Genomic DNA, 17740 nt, shown 5'->3' with positions numbered 1-17740 from the left:
TTAGCATCGGAACCTTATGATGTCATAGTAGCCTCACTCAGGTTGAAGCTGTACTTTCAGTGACTCTGACCTTCACAGATACACTGAACAGGAGACAAGTGAGCAAGAAAGAAGAGAAACGGAAAGGAAGAAGGGCACGATGGACTGTAACAAATACAACAAGATGCGATTAGAGAAGATTCTGTGTGATGTTCCCTTAAAAGTCGCTGGTGGTGAGTTCCACGCACACAAGATTATCCTGTACGGCTGCAGCCCTTACTTCAGGACTCTCTTTACCCACGGCTTCTATCCTTTAGACAAATTTGAGTATACCATCCCTGGCATTTCCTTAGAGATAATGGAGTTGATCATGGAATATGCGTACACACAGAAGGTTAACATTGTGGATGAGAACGTGTGCGAATTACTTATGACTGCTCATTATCTGGCGATGGACAGCCTGGTGAACGAGTGCTTCATGTTCCTGACAGCTCAGTTGTGCAAGGAGAACTGTATAGGCATTTGGCGCTTTGCTTGCTTCTACTCCTGCATGACATTAAAGCAGCAGGCATTGCAATTGATCCTGCACAACTTTGAGCAGGTGCTGTGTCTTTCTGAAGAGTTCCTGGACCTCAAGGCTAAGGAGTTTTGCGAGATCATTGAAAAAAACGAGCTGAATGTGAAACAAGAGAAAGTGGTGTTTGAGGCCATCATACTGTGGATTAAACATGCGCCCCTGGAGTGAAAAACACTACAACTTTTTAGCTAATGTGAGGAACAACGATTTAGTGGCAGATGACACAGCGTGTAGACAGATCATCTACAGAGTTTTGCTGTACACCTATAGCATCAACCAAAACAAATTTCTCGCTCTGATCTCGCTCAGCCCCATCTTTCCAGTGCCATTTTGCTGTCCATCGGTAGGAGCAATAAAGGTCCCACCAACGTCATAGAGGCGTACGATCCACAAGCAAAGTGCTGGGTCGATATGATATGCAGCAGTGAGAGCCCACGAGCTGATCACGGGACGGTGTACCTTAAAGACTTTCTGTACTGCATCGGAGGACGGCATGAAATACTTCAACGGCATGCGCAGGTTCGACCCCATTACCAAATCATGGGCTGAGCTGCGCTGCATGCACTCTCGATAGGAGGATTCAGTGGCACCAAATGGCTTACGGCAGTCGAGCGATATGATCCTAAGAACAATCAGTGGAGTATGGTAGCACCAATACACAGGAGCAATGCAAGCAGTACAGAACTAGACGGCAAAGTATTTATATGTGGAGGCTATGATGGGAAAGAATATTTGTTCTCAGCAGAGTGCTACAATCCTAAGACTGACCAGTGGAGTCTCCTCCCCCGCATGAGCAGAAGAAGGCAAGGACTTGGCGTGGCCACGTACTGTACAACGGACAGGTTTATGCTGTCGGGGGATATGATGATGTAAATAAGCTGAGAAGTGCAGAGGTGTATAATCCCCAGACTAATTCATGGCAAAATGTCCAGACATGATAAGCCGGCGCAGCAACTTCGGCATCGAAGTACTGGACGATTTTCTGTTTGTTGTTGGGGGATCCATTGGATTTACCATCACCAATAATGCTTTATGTTGTGATGCTTGATGAGTATTATAATGGGGAAACTGCAGAATGGTGGCAAGTGGAAGACATGGGTGTGTCTCGCAGAGGTCTAAGCTGTTGAGTGCTGTCTGGTTTATCCAACATGGCCGAGTATGCCGCACCTCGAGACATATCTACAAAGACAGATAGAACACCTATCTGTGTTCCCAGAGCACGCAGAGGATCTTTTACAACTTCTGAAAACATCTGAAAGGTAATTCAATAAAATCTGTTTTTCTTTTTAATTCAGCAGTATTCTTTTAGTCCTAAAAATCAAACCTGTACATTATGATCTATGAAATAAAACTTAACTGGAGGTAAGGTGTATCTATTGTGGTGTAAGTTTTGATCTGTAACAGAGTTACACTGAAAGGTTTTTATGGTCTCCCCATCTCCGGTGAGTTTTCTTCGGGTACGCCAGTATCACATTCCAAAGATATGCAGATTTGGCTAATTGGCATTCCAAATTTTTTTTAGCTAATTGGCTAATTGCCTATTCTGATTCGCACCTCATACAGGGTGTACCCTGCCTAGTGCCCAGGACTGGGATAGGCCCCAGGCCTCAGGACCTTGAATGAGTGAGTCAGAGTTTCTCTATTAATATAATATAAAAGTTGTTAACTATTTTAGTCCTGCAGAATATAGACTTTCTCTGGTTAATATTTTGCTATATTTTATTTACATAATGCATGTACCTGCTCAAAACCAAAATCACCTTTTAAGATAGGTCAAATTTTATGGGTCTGCATTAAACACAGAAAACATAATGTCAACTTCAAGGAATAAAAATCAGGAGTAACCTTAAACAGATATCAGTTAAACACTAAGTTGTCTAATAAAAAACAACAACAGAGTTCATATGGTATTAGATTTGTGTAAACATTTTTAATACAAATAAAAGAATTGACAAAAAGGTTTGGAAATGATTAGAAATATTGTAAACAAAAAACTAACCTAAAATGGAAAAACAATACAATCAATTACAATTTTCATTTGTTTTTCCTTGAACAGTTTTTTGTTCAGTTTTGCCGCTTAATTTTTTAATTTGCATTTCTAAAACAAACTTACAGTGTAAGGGTGGCACAGAGGTGTAGTGGCTGGCACGTTCAGGGTCCGGGTTCCATTCCCAGCCAGGTTTGATTCCCGCCTCGGTGTGCATGTAGTTTGCACCCCATGCTTGGTGTGTTTCTTTCTGGTATTCCGGCTTCCTTCCACAGTCTTAAGTCACAGAAAAAAACACAATTAAAATAGAATGTGGTAGCATGGTGGCTTAGTGGTTAGCAATGTCGTCATGCATATCAGGGTCTGAGTTCAATTCCCACCGTGGGGTCTGTGTGCATGGAGTTTGCATTTCCTCCCTGTGCTTGTCAGGTTTGCTTCCACAGTGCAAAGACGTGCAGATTAGGCTAATTGGTGTTCCCCAACTGGGAAAAGAGACACAGCTCGCGTTCAGCACCATGGATAGCCCCCGTAAGCCAGGGAAGTGGTCCTTAACCCACTATGGTCGGCAATGTTTCGATCCACCATCCCGCTGTCATCTGCTGCCTATAATAGGTCCGTGCTTTCCATTCGGTGAGTGAGATGGTAAGGGCATGTCACTTACCCTAAGCTCCTGTTTCCACAGACTCTGACCGATTGGGCCCTCTCGCCGAGACCCACAGAGCACCTCGACACGATTACAGTGTAAGCTTTCCCTGCGGTGTGCCTTCGAGCTCTCCTGCTGCATCTAAGCACCGGCCCTGGCAGCGACTCCAAGAGCGCCCCATCCACACCGAGCAACCTCACCACGACTTAAGCTTGATTGGATCGTTCATCTAACTAACACGGCTCTTGCTGAAAAGTAGTTTGTGTTTACATTTTTTTCTCTGCACACCTTTTGTACTTCTGAGCTGCTGTAAAATAAAGACTTTGAGTTGTTTCACTGCAATCGCGTCTCCTGGCATCCTTGGTCCACCCTAGTGCCCACTTACAATACATACAAACATACTGTACATTAAAACACCAATTTATGGACATGGTTAAAAGATTGTTAGATATAAACGATACAGACTAATGGGGAGGAGAAATCACCGTATTCAGTGGAAGTTTGAAAATATCTGTGTCAATAAAGCCATCGGTGACCAGTGTGTATGTTTCTTCCTCGTTTGCATAAGCAACTCCTTGAAATGTGGTGCTAACATTACATTCACAATACAGGATGTTCTGGTCCTGGCACACATGACATCCTGGGCTGTCTTTAAATATTTAAAACTCACCAACAGGACACCTGATTAAACCTATTAATTAACACCCTTCCCTAAGACACTGTGGTAAAGCAGGAAAAACTAACACGTGCATGACATGGGGTTCTCTAGGACCAATGTTGGAAACCACTGCTGTGTTCACAATATAAATAAATTAATTTTCCTGTAGAATTCCAGAAGAATTTTTAAGAAATTGCTCTTCAAAAGCACAGGGTTTTTCAATATATAATTACAAGAAATATAAATGTAAATTATTATAATACATTTCAGCCTTTATACTTATCGACGATTTGTTAATTATTTATTTATTTGTTTTAGAAAGTTGCTGTGGTTGTGTATGAGCCTGCAGGTGCTCGTCTTCCACGTTTAGCGCTATTACTGTAAAGTATCTAATAGCCGCGCCCCACTTAAGTTTACATCCGTTGTGATTACCGTAGCTTCATGAAGTGCGGTTAATATAAACGAGAGTCAGTGTATTATTCATCCTGTCATTTGTTCCATGCAGGATGATCAGCCTCACTGCCTAAATGTAAAACACTGCTTGGCAAAAACAACACCACCACCAGCAACAACAACAACACACACACACACACACACACACACACCAGAATTTCACTGACCACTTTACCATTGATTACGGTTATTAATTCACGTAAGAACGTGACTCCTAATACTTGACCCTTCTGAAGTTGTGACTATTTTATCCACGCGTATACAAAATCTTACTTAATAGTTCTCTTTCTTGGTGGCTCGATTTCTAAACAATTGCTGTGTAGTAAATGCGGTGCTACTAGTGCCGCACAGTGCGTTATGTGTGATGTCACGGCAGTTACGTCACACAAAGTGTACGACACCGGGCTCTTCAGATCTGTCCTCACACGTTACAATGATTTATGACGTGATAATAATTCTCGAGTGAGGAAAAGTTACAGACAGGTGTTCAAGTTGCATTCAAGTTGTCAGTTTGTTCTGCATGTGAAGGTACGATTCCACGTATATGTCTGGAGTAAAGTGGAATAGGGTCATTATTAGGGCCCGTTATTTTTGTGTGTATATTTGATTAACGCGCTGTGATTGTGTTAATGCAAAGAAGAGCATCGATATGAACGCATTATATGGTTCCTTTTACATGACCAGCGGTTATTTGTAAAGGTTTTGTTCAGCTTTCTGTGTGAGCTAAATTGCCGCATTGCCAGGTGGAACTGGATGGCTTCCACGCTGAGCGCGCTCAGTGACACTCGCGTCCAGTAGGTGGCGGTATTGTATTGTTGTGCTGCTGGTGTTACTGGTACTGTATTGACTTGTGTAACAAACGGCATGCTGACCAACTATTTTTAGCAGTTTTGTCTACATGTTGGCGTTTTGGTAACACTGGGTATTTTAAAATGTAGTTTTAAATAAATTCACTTCGTATCATTGAAAAAAAAGTTGTCCTGCTTTTGCTTAAATTAAAAGCTTTTCCTTAAATAGTTATCGTCGTATTTCACATTAAAACTCACCTTAATTCATGTTTTAAGAATAAATACACTTTATCTAGATTCTCAAACCGACACTGAAATGAAACTGAAGTGACATGGGAAAGACTTGGCTGTTGAGTTGTACTGAGTGCCTTTTTAAATTTTCACCATCAGCTCGAGTCAGGTAATATTATACTGAAACTCATTTTCAATAATGTCCTTTTATTTTTATGAATAGTAGATTCATGGACACAGGCTCTGTTAAAAATCTCTGTCTCTGTAAAATTAAACCTGATTGAGAAAAAGATCTGATGATAATATATGCAACACTATTTTGGTTCATACACATTCACATTTCATACAAGCTTTGCAACAATGGCAATTTTTAAAAGCGCTATACAAATAAAATTGAATTGTGTAAATCATATTCGCTACTGAGTAAAAGGAAGAAGGAAAGAATTGCACCCCAAAAACCACTGCACGTCTTGATTAATGAGCGCACTAAATTCACAAGAACAAAATGCCATCAAATTAATATGCAACAAATCCCTGGCCATGGTGACTCCATTTGTTTTAAGCACAAGAAAGGCAACAGGCTTATTATGCAATGCTGTTCCTTCAATTAAAAACAACTAGCTTGAGATTTATATCTGCTTGTCTTTTTGGACTACAGTAGATCCACCATCCCACCCCCGCTGTTAAAAAAGGAACTCTGTAACTTTTACTCTGAGTAAATTTTTAATGAGCTACTTTTTACTTTTACTTAAGTAGATTTGTATAATGGTTACTTGTACTTCAGTAAAATTTCACTAAAGTAACAGTACTTTACTTGAGTACAAAGGTTTATTACTCTTTCCACCTCTGTATGTTTATAAATATTGAGAGGAAAAAGCACACACAAATGAAGGGATGTTAACAAATGTCAAGGGGTTTGTAAATGCAATGTCTGTAAACAAATGTAAATATTAGAAACATTTCTATGTACATTGAACAATAAGTTTGTGAAGAGTTATTCATGTGTGAATCACAAATACATTTGTAAATTTTGTGACATTTATGTGTAGGTCACAGAATACATTTGTGAATCACATGAAACTGACCTGACTTTTTTAGATTTTAATGTCTTAAATCCAGCTTATATATAAGTATATTTCATTGCACCTTGCTCTGACCCTTTGAGAGAGTAACAGCGGCCTTGTGGTGTTTGTTAGAAGAGACTTGAAGTGCTGAGGAAATGTTGTTCCTCCTCATCCTGTTTTGTTGGGGTCCAGCTGTAGTGACTTCTAGCCAGGTCTGGCCTTTGTACAGCACACCACGGAAAACAGTTACACTGAGCAGTGAGTAAGCTGTCCTCGTTTTTTTCTTTATTTTAAAACAATCTTGGCTGCAAAATATTACTGTGATATGCCATGTAATAAATTATAAACATAGTGATTAATTAATGAAGTCATGTGGTTGAAAAATCTATTTCATAGAATTGCACACAGAGTCTCCTACTGCAAATATGTAAGATTCACAGTATGTAAAAGTGATAATAATAATAATAATAATAATAATAAAATGCAGCAAGTTAGGGCATTTGAACATTGCAGCCTTCATGATTTTAGTATTGTAATTACAAATATATGTAACACAAAGCATTACTGAGTTACCGGTTAACCAATGATATACTGTATATCTTCTGCCAATTAATCACCAGGCCTTAGTGCTGCAGTTCGTTTACTCTTCTTTGTTAAGAGCAGCACAAGTCTTTGCTTTTAAAAGCTACACCATCACTTTAATTCACTGAATTTATTATAAAGTCTATTCTGCTGTTGCTAGGTTACGGAGGACATGTTTTTCAAGAGAAGGGTGTGTGGAACTACTCCACCATGCTCCTGAGGGAAGATATGGGTGTGCTCATCCTGGGAGCTCGAGGGACCATTTTTGCCCTGGACCTCAATAACATCACCCACAAGAAGGCTATGGTCAGGAATATGGTCTATTTATTTTATTTCAAATAAAAGTTTGAATTGATGATACATTTTTATTGCTAGTTTTAACTCTCTTAATAAACATTGAGAACGTTTTGTCACACATTACCATTAAATAGTCATCAGTCCTCATTTTTAAGGATAAAAAACATTTCTGTTTTTAACTTTTAACTTGAATGTATTATTTTTATTTTGTTTACGTTAGTCTTTTTACATTATGTTTAATTTTAATTATTGTACTTTTATTTTACTTTCACAAATTAATATTTTTATATATTATAGCTAAAATTATACATATGTTCTCTTCTTCTCACTAATATTTATTTTTTGTTAGTTTACTTTTGATTACATTTTTCATTATGATTGTTTTTTTATTTTACACTGTAATTGTTTGATAAGCATTTAAATAAATCAGATAAATGATTATTATTATTATAAAAATTGTTTGCTATAGTAGTACATTTTGTATCTGTGCTATACTTATGTAATAATGTATCAGTGGAGAAATAACTTGTCTTTTGTAGGTAAAGTGGGAAGTGATTCCAAGCATGCGGACAAGTTGTTCTTTCAAAGGAAGGGATTTTGAGGTGGGGTCTTTTTTCAGACAAACCAGGGAGTTTTGTTACACTAATTGGTGGCATTATGTATTTCTGTCACATATGTCATGATAAAAGTGACACTTGGGTTTGGTGACTTTTGACTGCCATATGTTTTCCACTTTTACTATTAAAAACTGTCCACAATAACTTCTTTAAAGTGCTTCATACTGTACACTCACCATCCACTTTATTAGGTAGATTTATTCAGTTTTTTTATTTACCCAATTCTGTGGCAGCAGCAGCTCAATGGGATTTTAACTAAAGTCTCTAGATTTTTCCAAAAAAAAAAAAAATGGTGCAAACAAATAAACACACACACACAAAAACCAAAAAACTGAATAAATCGATCTGATGTTTGATGTGAACATGTACAGTATTAAGCAATAGACTTAAGTCTTGAATAACTATTATTCTTATAATATTATAATATCATTCTTATAATACAATATAATAATAATAATAATAATAATAATAATGATAAGTTTAATCATTATTATTATTATCAGCAGCACCCTAATTCTCTGGTTTTTGCATTAACTGTTATTTCCATTGCAGACTGAGTGTCTGAACTACATCCGGATCCTTCATAAAATGTCCGATGGCAGGATGTATGTATGTGGTACCAATGCTTTTGATCCCACATGTGACTATATGGTGAGTACTTTCTCAACTAATTTCACTGCAGAACGTTATTATTGCAGTAGCGTAGACAATAGTTTCTCAATCTTGCTCCTGAAGTATCACTGAAACATTAGGACTGGGGCACTAGGACTAGGGTTGGGAACCCTTTGAAATAGGCATAAGTAAAGCTTCAGCCTTTGTGAATGTTTTGTTGTGTTTTACCAAGACTCATGTAGCCTGTACTGTGTTCTGTCTTACAGTCTTATACAGACGGCAACCTGATTCTGGAAAATAACCAATATGATGGGAGGGGAAAGTGTCCATTTGATCCTTTTCAGAGATCTGCCTCTGAACTTGTTGGTAGGTGCTTTATCTTTATTAAGGTACAAGTGCTCCATGATGTAACATGCCAAAGTTTCATTTGTTTTAAAGAAAATTAGGCCAATGAATACATCATAATGTTATAATGTTATAAAAAATAATATTTCTTTATTTCCCATTTAGATGGACAGCTGTACTCTGCTACAACTGTGAACTTCATGGGCACAAAACCAGTTATAATGCGAAGCTTTAATAGCACTATACAGACAGAAGTTAGCGCTTCCTGGCTCTGGGGTAGGAATGTGTATATACACACACACACACATAAACCATTGATTCGGACAGTGAAAAGGTCAAAGAACACTGACATGAATTTTCATGTAGCTTTATTACGCTGTGAAAGGGATAAAGATTTTGGAACCAGAAGATTGTGGTCTCTAAAATCGTAAAACTGTACTTTACTTCAAGTTTAACTTCAATTCTATAAACTTGAGATTCTTTTGTTTAAGGTGAGGGTGTCACTGATTAGTTCTTTGATTTTAGACCCCACTTTTGTTGGCATGAAGCATGTGGCTGAGGGAGAGGAAAACCCAGAGGGAGATGATGACAAGATTTACCTTTTCTTTAGTGAAGTATCGATGGAGTACGATTCCTACAAAACACTGGCAGTATCAAGGGTGGCCCGCGTCTGTAAGGTACTCTTGGCTGCAACAGGACTTACCTTGTCCATGATTACAGTGATTTTCCTGAACTAAATTTTTATTTTCATGCAAATGATCAGTGGCCCCATCACACATTACAGCTTTTCTAACTGCTTATTCGACAGTAAACAACTACAGTATACACAATATAAAATGCAGCGAATTGCTTATTGAGTCATGGGGAAAAGAAAGTACACCCCTTTCTTACATTTTTTGTTTTTATTCCTTAGAGTCTAAATAACTGTTGTGTGGTCCTCACACATCAAGATCAGTTAAAATACAGAACTTTTTTGGCAGTCTTTTTTGGCAGCATGACTTCAAAAAAGCCATCTTCATACTGTTAACCATTATAAAGGGTTGTTTACAAACAGAATAAAAAATTATTACTCATTATCAAAACACCCTTTACTAGGCACATCTAAGTTTGCTATATCTATGATTATTGTACGCTCTATATTCCAGTTTTCTCATGGTTTCCTAGTACATGTTTTATGTGTATATCGCCGTTTATGTGTATTTTTTGTTCTCAGATATTTAATTGTTTGAGCTGGTTTGTGAAACTTGGGCTACCAAATTTAGTGGGCTACCACTATAAAGACTATTCTCATTCAACTCCTACTGGGGATGTTGCCTTCCTTGCAATTCCTTGCCAAGTTCCTGCAATGTTCAAGTTCCTGCAATGTTCAAGTGGTGTTTGTGAATGATTGTTTGTACAGCTCCCACAGACAGATGTGCGTTTTCCACAAGTTGGTGACAACTTATGTGTCAATTGGTTTTATACCTGCATTTATGGGAAAAATTTATCAATTTAGGTTTCACTTGAAAATCCCTCATGTTTGATAATTGTATAATGTGAAACACTAATTAAAAATGAGTAATCATACTTTCTAAGATGTTAGGTTTTTGCAACTTAGTAGGAATTTCTCATTCTCTCTAATCTCTTTTTGCTAGGGGGATCTGGGAGGACAACTGACATTGGTGAGGAAGTGGACATCATTTCAAAAAGCTCGCCTGGACTGTTCTCTTCCTGAAACCAAACTGCCTGTCCTCATACAGGATGTGTTCCTCTTCTGTCCAGGCAACTGGAGCACCTGTGTGTTTTATGGAGTCTTTACCCCACAGACGTGAGTACTGTGTGGTGCATTTGCAAACTGGAGTAACATTGTGAGAACAGTAATCTCAGCACAGGACGAATCTGGGGACACTGGTGCTGTGAGATGACAATGCTATACCTAGTTGTCATCTTCGTACTGCATCCACGAATGCATCCACGATTTGCAGTACAGTATGTACTAAATATTGATAATTATGATATGTGGTATGGGACACTTGTTATTTAATGTACTTCATTTGAAATCCAGACAATCGAATTCAATCTTGGATACAGTTAGATAGTTTTGTGGAAATAATTTTACTAGAGTTTTGCCATATTCTGAAATGTATTAACTTTTGGCTCCATGATGCAATGTGGTGAGGACCAAATTATGTAAGGGAAATGTTATTTAAGGGACCTGCCATAATTTCAAATTAAAGTGCAATTTAAATTCAGTAATAGTTTAACTGCGTGGTTTTTTTTTCCCTTTCCTTCTGAGATGTCACAGGCAGTTAAAAACTACTTGTGTAAAAAATAATCAAAACTCTAACCGTGACAATACACTCAGGCCTGAATCAGAAATTATTTAACTTCAACTTCTAACACACTTCTTTCTATACTGTGATTTGACCGACAGGGTCTTGTCACAGTACTCTACAGTGTGCGCCTACAGAATACAAGACATCAGGGAAGTGTTCTCTAAAGGCAAATTCAAAACCATGGTCAATATCGATAACAATCTAAAATGGATAACGTACTATGGAGACGTGCCTGACCCCCGACCCGGAGCAGTGAGTTATTTTTACTCTACCTACAGCGAATAATAAAAGGCATTAGTTAAAGTCTCATTTTTTATTTTAAGGACAGTAGCTCCAGTTGCAAGCGTGGCTTTAGTGATTATGTTATCATGTTAGCCAAATATAATGTGAAATTTCAGCAGCAGATTTTTTTTTTATTATTATTTTTTGGGATTTTTTCCCAATTTTCTCCCTAATTTAGTCGTGGCCAATTCCTCCCCGTCACTAGGGGGCTCCCACATTAAGGCTACTACTACCATTCAGGCGGGAGGGCCGAAGACTATTACGTGTTTCCTTCAAACCGCGCGACGCCAGCCGACCGCATCTTTTCGAACTGCTTGCTCACGCACCGTTAGGGGCGAAGTAACACACTCAGAGGAAAGCGCTAGCCGCTTCCACATGCGCGAGCTCACAGACGTCCCTGATTGGCTGTAGAGCTGTGATTAATGTGGGAGCACAAAGTACCTCTAATCCTTCCCCTCTGAGAGAGCTCGGCCAATCAGCTCTCTCTAGACCTCCGGCTGTGAGAGGTTACAGCATCACCCAGAGATCGAACCAGCGATCTCCGGGTGATAGGGCGAGCACTTTACCACTGCGCCAGATTTTAATAACTGTAACAACTTAAATTTTGATTTACAATATTACCATTTTTATAACCCCACTTCTGCTTTGCTGTGTGATAATTTATCTCTCTTCCTCTCTCTCTCTAGTGTATTAACAATGATGCAAGGCAGAAAGGGTTTTTCAAGTCCTTGGACCTGCCTGATAAAACACTCCTATTCATCAGAGACAGACCTCTAATGGATCAGGCAGTGGAGCCGCCTTCTAAGCAACCTCTACTGGTGAAGAAAGGAGCTGCGTTTACGTCGATAGTGGTGGCCAGCACTACTGCTTTGGATGGGAGCATCCACCAGGTCATGTTTATTGGAACAGGTAACCAAATTAGTGTACAGTTTAATTCATTTATCCGTATCTATAATATTCATGGGTCACAATAGTCTAACCAAAATATCAAAGTCCAGTGCTTGCATTCACAAATCAAATGTGTGTTTGTAACAGCAAGTGGTTCAGTGCTGAAAGCAGTCAACTATGACGGAGAGACTGTGATCATTGAGGAGGTGCAGCTCTTTGCGCGTTCTGAGCCGGTGAAGATACTGCGCCTCTCCAGCACTGTGGTATGCCTCACAACACATTTGGCTGTTTTATAAATTTGGGTACAGAAACTGATCTCCGGTCAACATTTAAATGATGGGATGATGTTTGTTCCAGGACTAAATGTTGGCGAAACCATACTACAATCGTATTAGGTGTTGTGGTTTATATCTAATATTTCCTTTAATGTTTAAGCTTGGAGATAACTTGCAAACTAGCTTGTAAACTACTTTACACCTAACAAGCTTGTGGTATGTTTATAATCCCATTTGAATTTAACATTGAATTTTAGACATTTAAAAATAAAACTGATCAGTGTTATAGCCTTTAGGTTTTGACATCATTCTTTCACCCAGACCTCCCGTTTTATGCTAAATGATAAGTTAAACATACTGTATTAGACACATACATTACATGCACAACGTAGGGCAAAATACATACATTGCCTGGCCAAAAAACAGTCGCCATTACAGAAGGGTTGAATTACCGGGCTGCATCAAGCAAAGAAAACATCTAAGGAGATTTGAAATGACTGGAATTGGGTCATTTTGGTGGAACAAGTTCATGTGGTCTGATGATTCCAGACCATATAACAGAGTGATGGGTGCATCAGGGTAAGAATGGAAGGGCATGAAGCGATCATGCATAGTGCCCACTTTCTAACCGTGCAGAGGCAGTGTTATGATCTGAGGTTGCTTTAACTGGTTACGTAGGTCTAGGCTCAGCAATGTCGCTCCAGGATTAGGGACAATCCAGACTCTTCAGACCACATGACTATTTTCCATTGCTCCAATACCTAATCTTTATACTCTCTCTTCAGTTAATTCTGATTTTGCATCATTTCAGTAACTGGTGTACATATTTTGTCAGGGGCAGCTGTATGCAGGCTCAGATGTGGCAGCCGTGCAGATGCCACTTAGTGCATGTGACTATTACACTTCCTGTATGGACTGTGTTCTGGCCAGAGACCCCTACTGCGGCTGGGACCTCATCTCTAACAGCTGTGTGGCTGTAAACAGCATTCTCCCAGATTCACACAGGTACAAGACTGAGCATCCACTTCTATCATGCTGTAATCTAGTGTTGTAAGGAAGAAAACTTGATGTGGTGTGATGTAATATAGGAACATTGGGGTGGAGTGATGCTGAAGCAGCATACGCATCAGAGTGCATGTCTCATTCCTTTTATACCACATCAATTTAGCAATGATTACACATTTTTATTTTACCAGATATACAGTAGGTACAGTATGTGTAATGTTGTCACACTGCTGACTCACGACTGTGTAGCAACACACAGTTCGAATCACATCATTAAGTTCGCTGGTGACACAACCGTGGTGGTCTCATTAGCAAGAACGACGAGTCAGTGTACAGAGAGGAAGTGCAGAGGCTAACGGACTGGTGTAAAGACAACAACCTGTCCTTTGTCTGAATGTTGACAAGACAAAGGAGATGGTTGTTGACTTTAGGAGGACACGAAGCGACCATTCTCTGCTGGAGATCGTCGAAATTCCAAATTCATGGGTGTCCACCTAGAGAAGGACCTCAGCTGGTCCCTCAACACCAGCTCTCTACACAAGAAAGCCCAACAGCGTCTTTTCTTTCTGAGAAGACTGAGGAAGGCCCAGCTTCCACCACCGATCCTGACCACCTTCTATAGAGGAACTATCGAGAGCATCCTGAGCGGCTGCATCACTGTCTGGTTTGGGAATTGTGCCATATCGGACCGCAAGACCCTACAGCGGATAGTGAGGACAGCAGAGAATATCATCAGGGTCTCTCTCTCCTCTATTGAAGACATCTACACCACATGCACTGATCGGACACACCCCTCTCACACACACTTCACACTCCTGCCATCTGGAAAAAGGTACCGAAGGATTCGGGCACACACATCCAGACTTTCTCTCTCTCTCTCTCTCTCTCACACACACACACACACACACACACACACACACGCACGCAAACATTATCGCTTAACTTAACTCAACTATCTCAAAACGTTAAGAGTGGACTGACGAATCAACACAAGCACAAACACACTGACCTACACCACCAAACTATCATACACACCAACCTGTAAATGCTCTTTTCCACAATATTCATTACTGGACTTCCTTTTGCACTACATGTAGCTACAATAGCTACATGTAATGTTGTGTAATGTCCATTAAATAAGTTACTTCTTATTATTTTCTTGCAGCTACTAGAGCCTATATCTGAAGTGGGATTGTTAAATATATTGTAATTTCTCTTATGTTTTTGTATTATTTTTTTTCTTTTATAGTGAGGTTGTTCAGAGTCTGAGAGATGGAAACGCTTCACATTGTCCTGCAGTTGGTATGTTCGCATACCAATTTTATATCTATGATACAGCTGGGACAGTATTTACACTAAAAGGTTTTCACAAGTCTTGAGGCTAGTTAAATGATATATATGAACAGTAAGAAACTGGCACAAATGTTTTACTGTGACAGGCTGCAAAGTGCCCAAAGTTTAATGTAATTTAAACATTGATTGTTTATGTAAGAACCTCAGCAGCAACCTTATTTCCCCTCTCATCTGTTCCATCCACTCGGCATTCAGCATCACCAGTATACTAATCACCAGTCTGATCGTCTGTCAACATATGCACCTGTTTCTTAGTGGTAATTATAAAGAAATGAGGGGTGATTTAAGACTTTTGCATAGACGTTCGGATAATTTGTCATTTGTGACTTTGTCATTGAAGGACTCATTATAATTTAATGGCAGTTTCTCCAAGTGTAAACTAAAACATATTTTTGAAAACAATTACGATATCTAAAGATGTTCATTTTATTGTTACAGAAAGCACCAAGACCATTACATTCTTCTACCCGGGTAACACGGTCAGCCTGCTGTGTGAACCAGGATCAAACCTGGCTCAAGTGCAGTGGCATGTAAACGGTCACCCAGTTGAAAACTCCAACGTATACCAGATTCAGCACAACACCCTGCTCATCCTCAATGCCTCGGAAAGTGATGCCGGCCACTACAATTGCACCTCTGTAGAGACCATCAAGGGAGTAGATTATGTCACCCAGACGGTTACATATGAGCTGAGACTGGGAAACTTCATGCAGAGTATCTTCTTGGCTCTCACAGTTCTAGTCATCATTTTAACACTGATATTATTGGCACTTGTGATATGGAACTTCTACAAAGGGTATTTATCCTTTTCAAAATGCCTCAATAATAATAAAGAAAGTTTGTCTGGATCCACTGCAAACATAGCATCATAAATAGCACAGCATCAGAAGAGTGCAGCAGCAAAGTAATAATCACAATGGACAACAACAAAGCTTCGGGTCATTTTGGCATTGTCAGTATTGGTTTTATTATTCATTTTTATTTATTAATTACTATATCCCTTATATTTTTTATATTTAATACCAGCTAATCATTACACTATATGGGGGGCAAAATTGTAAGAATAAATGTTAATGTATGACAATGAATGATGAAATTGGATTACATCAAAAACATTATGGCAATATTGGGCGTGCAGTGATTTTTATTCTTTTTTTTATAAGAGAAATAAATAGTCTTATTTTGGGACAGGATGATTGTACAACAAACATCTTTCATTAAAGAAACCCCAAGAATTTAGTGAACTGGTTTAAATTGTCTGAAATCAACAGTTTTATTCAGTTATCACTCAGTTATGTTCAAGTTTTACTTTCCTAGCTGATGATTTGAGGTTATGACTGAAGAGTTCTTTAAATTAGAAGACAAGACTTTCCTGCAGCACTGAGTTAATAATCTGTGTGTGAGCATATTTTTGACCCTGTACTGTATGGATACAGTATTTTGATATTGTTTTGTTTTTTAGAAAACACTAGATGAATTAAACTATGTGCTCCAAATACTTGGGGTTTTCTTCCAATAAGATTTAATTTGACGAGTTCCAGAAAATCATTCAAAGGCCTGTGTTGTCATAATGTTCAAGTTCATGATGAGTGTATGTAAACTTCTGACTGCAACTATACTCATCACTGATTCATGTGTTTTAACAGGATGTGGACATGGTCAAGGAAGACTATCCTGAGCAAGCCATGAAGATATTTGTTTTCCATGCTGGAGTAGCAGACAAAAGTGTAAAACTGAGGTTCTTGACAGTTGCAGTAGTGCGGTTGGCTGGCGACATGTGATTCGGAAGGAAAACACGTAATAGTACAGTAAGTCGGGAGGGCCGAAGACTGATAGTAGTAGCCTTAATGTGTGAGCCCCCTAGTGACGGGGAGGAAAAGGAAACGACTAAATTAGGGGGTGTGGAAAAGCTTGACTTTTGCTCCTGGGCTTTGTTTATGCAATGAACTTCAGTTACCCACCAAAGCTGAAATACAGTGTTTTATAAATTCTCTTCCCGAGTACAGTCCCCACACAACTAACTTCTTGTGTGTTAACCCCCTTTTTGTTTTTGTGTATGATTACAGGGATGTAATATAATAAACCTAATAAATAATAAACCTATTTTTTTTTAAGCACTTCCCTTTTTGAAGTTATAATGTCGAAATATTAGCTCTGTTGGAAGCAACCACAGTAGGTACAGTATAGTGTTCTTTGGGTTCAACTCAGCATTCTTTCTCCTCCAAACACGACAAGTTGAGTTTTTACCAAAAAGCTCTATTTTGGTTTCGTCTGACTGTATGAAATTCTCCCAGTCCTCTTCTGGATCATTCAAATGCTCTCTAGCAAACTTCAGACGGGCCTGGACATGTACTGGCTCAAGCAGGGGGACACGTCTGGCACTGCAGGATTTGAGTCCCTGGCATCGCAGTGTGTTCCTGATGGTAGCCTTTGTTACTTTGGTCCCAGCTCTCTGCAGGTCATTCACTACGTCCCCCGTGTGGTTCTGGGATTTTTGCTCACAGTTCTTGTGATCTTTTTGACCCCATGGGGTGAGATCTTGCGTGGAGCCCCAGATCAAGGGAGATTATCAGTGGTATTGTATGTCTTTCATTTCCTAATAATTGCTCCCACAGTTGATTTCTTCACACCAAGCTGCAGGTCTACAATTTTGTTTCTGGTGTTCTTTGACAGCTCTTTGGTTTTGGCCATAGTGGAGTTTGGAGTGTGACTGTATGAGGATGTGGCTAGGTGTTCTTTATACTGATAACAGATGCCATTAATACAGGTAACGAGTGGAGGACAGAGGA

General features: G+C 39.1%; 1 protein-coding gene and 1 pseudogene across 1 annotated transcript; both read left to right on the top strand.

The window, feature by feature from the left end:
* Positions 1 to 139: 139 nt before the first annotated feature.
* On the top strand, positions 140 to 3396 carry LOC128513457 (kelch-like protein 10; annotated as a pseudogene).
* A 1327-nt stretch (positions 3397 to 4723) lies between these two features.
* Positions 4724 to 16985, top strand: LOC128513093 (semaphorin-4E-like). Its single transcript, XM_053486721.1, has 16 exons — positions 4724 to 4825; positions 6513 to 6638; positions 7123 to 7268; positions 7799 to 7861; positions 8429 to 8527; positions 8755 to 8854; positions 8999 to 9109; positions 9359 to 9510; positions 10468 to 10640; positions 11247 to 11400; positions 12117 to 12339; positions 12466 to 12581; positions 13429 to 13598; positions 14848 to 14900; positions 15390 to 15903; positions 16598 to 16985. The coding sequence occupies exons 2-15, from the start codon at positions 6536 to 6538 to the stop codon at positions 15821 to 15823; spliced, it is 2097 nt and encodes a 698-aa protein (XP_053342696.1). The 5' UTR covers positions 4724 to 4825; positions 6513 to 6535; the 3' UTR covers positions 15824 to 15903; positions 16598 to 16985.
* Positions 16986 to 17740: the final 755 nt, after the last annotated feature.

The sequence above is a fragment of the Clarias gariepinus genome, chromosome 25 (genome assembly GCF_024256425.1).
Source record: "Clarias gariepinus isolate MV-2021 ecotype Netherlands chromosome 25, CGAR_prim_01v2, whole genome shotgun sequence".
Lineage (NCBI taxonomy): Eukaryota > Metazoa > Chordata > Actinopteri > Siluriformes > Clariidae > Clarias > Clarias gariepinus.
The sequence above is the reverse complement of the archived record's forward strand: the minus strand, read 5'-3'. Positions and strand labels throughout refer to the sequence as shown.

What these genes read in the sequence shown, in the direction of transcription:
- LOC128513093 (XM_053486721.1), top strand. Translation starts at nt 6,536, where the DNA reads ATGTTGTTCCTCCTCATCCTGTTTTGTTGGGGTCCAGCTGTAGTGACT. An exon ending in GGGTGGCCCGCGTCTGTAAG is followed by an intron (nt 9,511 to 10,467) that starts GTACTCTTGGCT and finishes TCTTTTTGCTAG; the next exon opens with GGGGATCTGGGAGGACAACT. An exon ending in TTCACATTGTCCTGCAGTTG is followed by an intron (nt 14,901 to 15,389) that starts GTATGTTCGCAT and finishes TTATTGTTACAG; the next exon opens with AAAGCACCAAGACCATTACA.